The sequence below is a fragment of the Vipera berus genome (assembly GCF_964194415.1).
Source record: "Vipera berus genome assembly, chromosome: Z".
Classification (NCBI taxonomy): Eukaryota; Metazoa; Chordata; class Lepidosauria; order Squamata; family Viperidae; genus Vipera; species Vipera berus.
The window spans coordinates 131,484,688-131,494,740 of NC_138205.1; the positions used below are offsets into that span (position 1 = coordinate 131,484,688).

The window sequence follows — 10,053 nt, forward strand, 5'->3', positions numbered from 1 at the left end:
TCTCTCTCTCTCTCTCTCTCTCTCTCTCTGGCTAATCAATCTAATCAATCTCTCTCTCTCTAATCAAGTCTAATCAATCAAACTCTCTCTCTCTCTCAAATTTTTTAATTTAATTTAATTTTAATTCCATTTATATCCCGCCCTTCTCCGAAGACTCAGGGCGGCTTACAAGCTTAGCAGTAGCCTTCATTCTATGTATATGCCTGCTTATTAGGGCTTTCACACACACCCCCCAAGCGGCATTATTACAAAGTCAGCTTAATTGCCCCCAACAATCTGGGTCCTCATTTTACCTACCTCGGAAGGATGGAAGGCTGAGTCAACCTTGAGCCTGGTGGGACTCGAACCTGCACTAACGGCAGGCAGCTGGTGTTACTTAAGGAGGCATTAGCCCACTGCGCCACCAAGGCTCCACCAAGGCTCCATCTAATCCTATCTATCTAGAGTTAGGATCCCATCCAACTGTTTCATATTATTTTTATTATTCTAATTTGTTATCTTCCGTCTTATCTGCCTTTCTCTAATCTTTCTCATATCTTTCTACCCATTGACATGTAATCTGTCTTCCGGTCTAATCTATCATCCCTCTTTCTTTATCGTCGCTCTCAAACGATATATTCTCTCTCGCGGGCGCGCTCTTTCTTCCCATCATCTCTCTATCGTCTATTCCGCCCTCCGCCTCTGCAATCCCTCCATCTCTCTCATCTCTCTTTCTACCTAACTATAATCTATCTTCCTGTCCACTCTCTCTCAAACGACCTTTTTATCTCTCGTTCTCTTTCCATCTTCTCTATCATCTATCCCTCCCTCCCTCCAACCATCCCTCCATCTACTATCTCTATATCCGTCCCTATCTGTCTGTCTGTCTATTTTTTGTCTTTTATGTATCTATCTTTCTATCTCTGTGTTTTTGGCTTTCTGTCCATCTCTATCTATCTATCTATCTATCTATCTATCTATCTATATCTATCTTCTCTCATCTATCTTTCTATCTATCATCTATATCATCTTTCACTATCTTATCTATCTATCTATCTATCTATCTATCTATCTATCTATCTATCTATCTATCTATCTATCTATCTATCTAATCTATCCATCTACCTACCTATCTTCTCTCATCTTTCTTTCTACCTATCTATAATCTACCTTCCTGTCTATCATCTATTTTCTATCTCATTTGTCTTTTATATATCTTTCTGTCTGTTTGACTATCCGTCCATCCATATCTATCTATCTATCTATCTATCTATCTATCTATCTATCTATCTATCTATCTATCTATCTATCTATCTATCTATCGATCTATCTATATCTATCTTCTCTCATCTATCTTTCTATCTATCATCTATATCATCTTTCACTATCTTATCTATCTATCTATCTATCTATCTATCTATCTATCATCTATCTATCTATCTATCTATCTAATCTATCCATCTACCTACCTATCTTCTCTCATCTTTCTTTCTACCTATCTATAATCTACCTTCCTGTGTATCATCTATTTTCTATCTCATTTGTCTTTTATATATCTTTCTGTCTGTTTGACTATCCGTCCTTCCATATCTATCTATCTATCTATCTATCTATCTATCTATCTATCTATCTATCTATCTATCTATCTATCTATCTATCTATCTATCTTCTCATCTTTCTATCTATCATCTATATCATCTTTCACTCTATCTTATCTATCTATCTATCTATCTATCTATCTATCTATCTATCTATCTATCTTCTCTCATCTTTCTATCATCTATATCATCTTTCACTCTATCTTATCTATCTATCTATCTATCTATCTATCTATCTATCTATCTATCTATCTACCTATCTTCTCTCATCTTTCTTTCTACCTATCTATAATCTATCTTCCTGTCTAATCTACCTTCCTGTGTATCTATCATCTTTGTATCTTTTTCTATTCTCTCTCTCTTCTTTCTTTCCACCATCTCTCTCTCTCTCTCTCTCTCTCTCTCTCCTTCCCTCCATCGATCCAATCATCCCGCCCTCTATTATCTCTATATCCATCCATATCTGTCCGTCCGTCCATCTACCGATTCTAAGTTACCGTAATCACTCCAGGACCACCAGGTAGAGGGTACATGCTGACCTACCTACAGGTACATACGTAGGCAGGCGTACACGCATGCCTGCGTGCACGCGTGGTCCTCGGCACACGAGGCCGTTTGTTTTCGCGACCGTTCACAGCGCCGAAAGACAAGGGACTTACGACGGGGTTTTTTCCGCCCGGATATGCCTGGCACGGCCTCCCTCGGCAGAAGATCAAGCGATCCTCTTTGGCCGGCTTCCCATGAGCGAAGTCCCTGGGAAAGCCCGCACGGTCTTCCCGACAGTCGCGGCGACTCACGTACACAACTTGACAAAAGCGGCGCTTCGCTTGACAACCGGGGTCAGAAAGGGCGACAAGTGAGGGCCAAAGGCAAATGGATAACTCTGACTTGGCGACCAAAATTTGGGAGTCCACAGTGCTTTTAAGACGAGGCTGACCTGTAGAGAGCTATACATACATACACACACACATATGTGTGTGTACATATATACACATATACGCAGACATACGTAGAACTAAGGAGAAACTTCCTGACGGTTAGAACAATTAACCAGGGGAACCACCTGCCTCCAGAAGCGGTGAATGCTCCAACACTGAAAGTTTTTAAGAAGAGACTGGAGAGCCATTTGTCCGAAATGGGATAGGGTTTCCTGCCTGAGCAGGGGGTTGGACTAGATGACCTCCAAGGTCCCTTCCAAATTATTATTATTATTATTATTATTATTATTATTATTATTATTATTATTATTATTATTATTATTATTATTATTATTATTATTAACAACCTGCCTTCGGAAGCTGTGAATGCTCCAACGCTGGAAGTTTTTAAGAAGAGACTGGAGAGCCATTTGTCCGAAATGGGATAGGGTTTCCTGCCTGAGCAGGGGGTTGGACTAGATGACCTCCAAGGTCCCTTCCAAATTATTATTATTATTATTATTATTATTATTATTATTATTATTATTATTATTATTATTATTATTATTATTATTATTATTAACAACCTGCCTTCGGAAGCTGTGAATGCTCCAACGCTGGAAGTTTTTAAGAAGAGACTGGAGAGCCATTTGTCCGAAATGGGATAGGGTTTCCTGCCTGAGCAGGGGGTTGGACTAGATGACCTCCAAGGTCCCTTCCAAATTATTATTATTATTATTATTATTATTATTATTATTATTATTATTATTATTATTATTATTATTATTATTATTAACAACCTGCCTCCAGAAGCTGTGAATGCTCCAACGCTGGAAGTTTTTAAGAAGAGACTGGAGAGACATTTGTCCGAAATGGGATAGGGTTTCCTGCCTGAGCAGGGGGTTGGACAAGATGACCTCCAAGGTCCCTTCCAACATCATCATCATCATCATCATTATTATTATTATTATTATTATTATTATTATTTATTATTATTATTATTAACAACCTGCCTTCGGAAGCTGTGAATGCTCCAACGCTGGAAGTTTTTAAGAAGAGAGCCATTTGTCTGAAATGGTATAAGGTTTCCTGCCTGAGCAGAGGGTTGGACTAGATGACCTCCAAGGTCCCTTCCAACATCATCATCATCATCATCATCATCATTATTATTATTATTATTATTATTATTATTATTGTTATTGTTATTATTATTATTATATACATACACACACATATATTTTTGGGGCTATACTTAATTTAATTTTATTTTAATTTTATACTGTATTGTTTTTAAATTTTGCCCTGTAATATGTACACACACACATACATACAAACATATATATATATACACACATACGTATACACACACACATGCAAACACAATGTGCGCACCTATCACAGAATAAATACACGTCTGTAACAGAGTTGTGACTTCGGAGGTCATCTAGTCTAACCCCCTGCTGGAGCAGGAGACCCTTCCCGAATCCCAGGGCTGGGAGGGACCCTGGAGGTCATACAGTCCAACCCCCTGCTCGAGCAGGAGAATCATACAGAAATGACAGGGTTGGAAGGGACCTTGGAGGTCATCCAGTCCAACCCCCTGCTCCAGCAGGAGACCCTTCCGGAATCCCAGGGCTGGGAGGGACCCTGGAGGTCATCCAGTCCAACCCCCTGCTCGAGCAGGAGACCCTTCCCGAATCCCAGGGCTGGGAGGGACCCTGGAGGTCATCCAGTCCAACCCCCTGCTCGAGCAGGAGACCCTTCCCGAATCCCAGGGCTGGGAGGGACCCTGGAGGTCATCCAGTCCAACCCCCTGCTCGAGCAGGAGAATCATACAAGAATGACAGGGTTGGAAGGGACCTTGGAGATCATCCAGTCCAACCTTCTGCTGGAGCAAGAGACCCTTCCCGAATCCCAGGGCTGGGAGGGAGCCTGGAGGTCATCCAGTCCAACCTTCTGCTGGAGCAAGAGACCCTTCCTGAATCCCAGGGCTGGGAGGGAGCCTGGAGGTCATCCAGTCCAACCCCCTGCTCGAGCAGGAGCATCATACAAGAATGACAGGGTTGGAAGGGACCTTGGAGATCATCCAGTCCAACCTTCTGCTGGAGCAAGAGACCCTTCCCGAATCCCAGGGCTGGGAGGGAGCCTGGAGGTCATCCAGTCCAACCTTCTGCTGGAGCAAGAGACCCTTCCTGAATCCCAGGGCTGGGAGGGAGCCTGGAGGTCATCCAGTCCAACCCCCTGCTCGAGCAGGAGCATCATACAAGAATGACAGGGTTGGAAGGGACCTTGGAGATCATCCAGTCCAACCTTCTGCTGGAGCAAGAGACCCTTCCTGAATCCCAGGGCTGGGAGGGACCCTGGAGGTCATCCAGTCCAACCCCCTGCCCGAGCAGGAGAATCATACAGAAATGACAGGGTTGGAAGGGACCTTGGAGGTCATCCAGTCCAACCCCCTGCCCGAGCAAGAGACCCTTCCCGAATCCCAGGGCTGCGAGGGACCCTGGAGGTCATCCAGTCCAACCCCCTGCCGGAGCAGGAGACCCTTCCCGAATCCCAGGGCTGGGAGGGAGCCTGGAGGTCATCCAGTCCAACCCCCCTGCTCGAGCAGGAGCATAATACAAGAATGACAGGGCTGGGAGGGACCTTGGAGGTCATCCAGTCCAACCTTCTGCTGGAGCAAGAGACCCTTCCTGAATCCCAGGGCTGGGAGGGACCTTGGAGGTCATCCAGTCCAACCCCCTGCTCGAGCAGGAGACCCTTCCTGAATCCCAGGGCTGGGAGGGACCCTAGAGGTCATCCAGTCCAACCCCCTGCGCGAGCAGGAGACCCTTCCTGAATCCCAGGGCTGAAAGGGACCCTGGAGGTCATCCAGTCCAACCCCCTGCGCGAGCAGGAGACCCTTCCTGAATCCCAGGGCTGGGAGGGACCCTGGAGGTCATCCAGTCCAACCCCCTGCCCGAGCAGGAGACCCTTCCTGAATCCCAGGGCTGGGAGGGACCCTGGAGGTCATCCAGTCCAACCCCCTGCTCGAGCAGGAGAATCATACAAGAATGACAGGGTTGGAAGGGACCTTGGAGATCATCCAGTCCAACCTTCTGCTGGAGCAAGAGACTCTTCCTGAATCCCAGGGCTGCGAGGGACCCTGGAGGTCATCCAGTCCAACCCCCTGCTCGAGCAGGAGAATCATACAGAAATGACAGGGTTGGAAGGGACCTTGGAGGTCATCCAGTCCAACCCCCTGCCCGAGCAAGAGACCCTTCCCGAATCCCAGGGCTGGGAGGGACCCTGGAGGTCATCCAGTCCAACCCCCCTGCTCGAGCAGGAGAATCATACAAGAATGACAGGGCTGGGAGGGACCCTGGAGGTCATCCAGTCCAACCCCCTGCTCAAGCAGGAGAATCATACAAGAATGACAGGGTTGGAAGGGACCCTGGAGGTCATCCAGTCCAACCCCCTGCTCGAGCAGGAGACCCTTCCCGAATCCCAGGGCTGGGAGGGACCCTGGAGGTCATCCAGTCCAACCCCCTGCTCGAGCAGGAGACCCTTCCTGAATCCCAGGGCTGGGAGGGACCCTGGAGGTCATCCAGTCCAACCCCCTGCTCGAGCAGGAGAATCATACAGAAATGACAGGGCTGGGAGGGACCTTGGAGGTCATCTAGTCCAACCCCCTGCTCGAGCAGGAGAATCATACAGAAATGACAGGGCTGGGAGGGACCTTGGAGGTCATCCAGTCCAACCCCCTGCCTGAGCAGGAGACCCTTCCCGAATCACAGGGCTGCGAGGGACCCTGGAGGTCATCCAGTCCAACCCCCTGCTCGAGCAGGAGAATCATACAGAAATGACAGGGTTGGAAGGGACCTTGGAGGTCATCCAGTCCAACCCCCTGCCCGAGCAAGAGACCCTTCCCGAATCCCAGGGCTGGGAGGGACCCTGGAGATCATCCAGTCCAACCCCCCTGCTCGAGCAGGAGAATCATACAAGAATGACAGGGCTGGGAGGGACCCTGGAGGTCATCCAGTCCAACCCCCTGCTCGAGCAGGAGAATCATACAGAAATGACAGGGTTGGAAGGGACCTTGGAGGTCATCTAGTCCAACCCCCTGCTCCAGCAGGAGACCCTTCCCGAATCCCAGGGCTGGGAGGGACCCTGGAGGTCATCCAGTCCAACCCCCTGCCGGAGCAGGAGACCCTTCCCGAATCACAGGGCTGCGAGGGACCCTCGAGGTCATCCAGTCCAACCCCCCTGCTCGAGCAGGAGAATCATACAAGAATGACAGGGTTGGAAGGGACCTTGGAGATCATCCAGTCCAACCTTCTGCTGGAGCAAGAGACCCTTCCTGAATCCCAGGGCTGCGAGGGACCCTGGAGGTCATCTAGTCCAACCCCCTGCCCGAGCAGGAGAATCATACAGAAATGACAGGGCTGGGAGGGACCTTGGAGGTCATCTAGTCCAACCCCCTGCTCCAGCAGGAGACCCTTCCCGAATCACAGGGCTGGGAGGGACCCTGGAGGTCATCCAGTCCAACCCCCTGCTCGAGCAGGAGAATCATACAGAAATGACAGGGTTGGAAGGGACCTTGGAGGTCATCTAGTCCAACCCCCTGCTCCAGCAGGAGACCCTTCCCGAATCACAGGGCTGGGAGGGACCCTGGAGGTCATCCAGTCCAACCCCCTGCTCGAGCAGGAGAATCATACAGAAATGACAGGGCTGGGAGGGACCTTGGAGATCATCCAGTCCAACCCCCTGCTCGAGCAGGAGACCCTTCCCGAATCCCAGGGCTGGGAGGGACCCTGGAGGTCATCCAGTCCAACCCCCTGCTCGAGCAGGAGACCCTTCCCGAATCCCAGGGCTGCGAGGGACCCTGGAGGTCATCCAGTCCAACCCCCTGCTCGAGCAGGAGACCCTTCCCGAATCCCAGGGCTGGGAGGGACCCTGGAGGTCATCCAGTCCAACCCCCTGCCCGAGCAGGAGACCCTTCCCGAATCCCAGGGCTGCGAGGGACCTTGGAGGTCATCCAGTCCAACCCCCTGCTCGAGCAGGAGAATCATACAGAAATGACAGGGCTGGGAGGGACCTTGGAGGTCATCCAGTCCAACCCCCTGCTCGAGCAGGAGAATCATACAGAAATGACAGGGCTGGGAGGGACCTTGGAGGTCATCCAGTCCAACCCCCTGCTCGAGCAGGAGAATCATACAGAAATGACAGGGCTGGGAGGGACCTTGGAGGTCATCCAGTCCAACCCCCTGCCCGAGCAGGAGAATCATACAGAAATGACAGGGCTGGGAGGGACCTTGGAGGTCATCCAGTCCAACCCCCTGCCCGAGCAGGAGAATGATACAGAAATGACAGGGTTGGAAGGGACCTTGGAGGTCATCCAGTCCAACCCCCTGCTCGAGCAGGAGACCCTTCCCGAATCCCAGGGCTGCGAGGGACCCTGGAGGTCATCCAGTCCAACCCCCTGCCCGAGCAGGAGAATCATACAGAAATGACAGGGTTGAAAAGGGACCTTGGAGGTCATCCAGTCCAACCCTCTGCTGGAGCAGGAGACCCACAACCACACACACACACACACACACACACAATCACTCCCCTAGGCTCCAAAACCGTCCCTTTTCCTCAGTCCCTCTTCCCCTTGTGACCCCCCCCGCCTCAGAAGACCCCCCCACCCCTCAAAAGGGGGGCTTTCCCCAAAGAAATTCGGGGTGCCAAGGCCAGAAAGCTGGGGGACGACAACTCCCATCCTCCACAGCCGGGCCAGACTCCCCCCCCCGAGGGAGGGGGATGGGAGGAAGAAGAGGAGGTCCATTTTCCCCGGCCTGGAGGTGGCTGAGGGGAAGCATGGGAGTTGTGAAGGGGAAGGAAGAAGGGCGAAAGGGCGAGGCCGACCCTAGGAGGGGCAGATGGGCTTTGTAGTCCGGCCCGAAAAAGAAAAAAAAGGAAGAAAAAAGAAAGGAGAGGGGAAAGAGAGACAGCTGAGGTAAAAAGCTGAGGTAAAAAAAGAAAGAAGAAGCAGCGTCGGCTCACCTGGGCCGTTTCCGGCGAGTGAAAAAAAGAAAAAAAAACGAAAATAATAATAATAATAATAATAATCTCCTCAGCCGCCGCCGCTGCTACATTGCCCGCAGAGCCGGAAGTGGCCTCGCCGGAAGAAGGCGTGGCCTCGGCCGCAGCGCTTCAGCCCGGAGTGGCGGCTCAAGGCGGCGAAATCCCGCCCGCCCGAGTCGGGCGAAAAGGACGACGGGAGTCGTAGTCTTAAAGCGCCTGCGCGGGCCTCTTCTTTTTTTTCCCACCCGCACCCCTTTCCCCCAGGCTCGGCTTTGCGGGGAAGCGTGGCGGGACGGAGGCGAAGTCCCCACTCCGTCGGGCCACTTCCCAAAGCGAGGAGTAGTGTTGGAGTTGTTGTTTTTTCCCTGAGGCCTTTCGAAACGGAGGCCATTTTTTTTGCCCAAGGGCGCATGCGTCCTGAAAAACAAAAAACCTCTTCCCGACCTCAGCCGTCAGGAGAGGCGCGGCCTTCGACTCCCAGAGTCCCTCCCCCTCTATTGTCACGACTGAGAATTCTGGGATTGGAAGTCCTCAAGGTCGGAGGGGAAGCGCCGCTGACGCCCGAATCAAGACCCAGCTGTATTTGTAAACTGAAGTGCGCATGCTCCTTGAGAAGTCTTCTTCTCAAAGGCGTGAGGGGGGGGGACTTCAACTCCGAATCCCTCGCCATCCTTCATCGTGGCGTAGAGAATTCTGGGATGCGAAGTCCGCAACGCTCGGGATGCCCCCGCGTTCTCTTTATTTCTAAACTGAGGCCCTTTTTTTTGTTTTCCTTGAAGTGCGCCTGCGCCTTCAGACCGTCTTTCCCACCTTGGGGACCGTCTCACAGAGTTCCTCCCCCCTCCGCCGTCACGGCTGAGAATTCTGGGATTTGAAGTCCTCGAGGTCGGGGAAGCGCACGAATCAAGACCCAGCTCTTATTTCTAAAACCGAGGCCTTTTTTTTCCCCCTCGACCTGCGCATGCGCCTTGAGAAGTCTTCCCAACCCGGCATCTTCTCAGAGGCGTAATGAGGAGGCGGGACTTCCACCCCGAATCTCTCGCCATCCTTCATCGTGGCGGAGAGAATTCTGGGATGTGAAGTCCGCGACGCTCGGGGTAGCCCGCGTCCTCTTTATTTCTAAACTGAGGTTTCCCCCTTTAAGTCCTCTATTATTTTTTTTTGCCTAAAGTGCGCATGCGCCTGGAGAACGCACCCTGGGCCTACGACTCCCAGAGTTCCTCTCCATCCGCCGTGGCGACGGAGAATTCTGGGACTTGCAGTCTCCGGAGGCCGGGAGGCGCCGCGGCCGTCGGCCGGTGACGTCATCGGAGGGCGACGCGCGGCTGCTTTTTCAGAGCTTCGCTTTGCGGCGGTCGCCGCTTCCTTCCCGGGAAGGTAAGGACGCTTCCGGGCCTGGTTCTCCGAGGCCAAAGCGGCTCCTTCCTCGGCTGCCCGGAGGAGAAGAGGCCAGGCTGGGCTAGGCCCGTCCGTCCACCTCGCTCCCGCTTGTGGACTCCATTGCGTGGACT

At 51.2% G+C, this 10,053-nt stretch overlaps 2 protein-coding genes across 2 annotated transcripts in view; one reads left to right on the forward strand and one right to left on the reverse strand.

The window, feature by feature from the left end:
- Positions 1–8,901, reverse strand: part of LOC308677420 (adiponectin receptor protein 1) — a 43,608-nt gene extending 34,707 nt beyond the window's left edge. Inside the window, exon 1 of the mRNA XM_081343789.1 lies at positions 8,522–8,901. The gene's annotated coding sequence lies outside the window, so the exon portion shown is untranslated. The remainder of the gene's footprint in view (positions 1–8,521) is intronic.
- LOC308678353 (uncharacterized protein) lies at positions 883–2,101 on the forward strand (the record flags this gene model as incomplete). The annotated part of the gene is made up of 3 exons (XM_081345480.1): positions 883–1,134; positions 1,338–1,392; positions 1,449–2,101. The coding sequence occupies 3 exons, from the start codon at positions 883–885 to the stop codon at positions 2,099–2,101; spliced, it is 960 nt and encodes a 319-aa protein (XP_081201606.1).
- Positions 8,902–10,053: the final 1,152 nt, after the last annotated feature.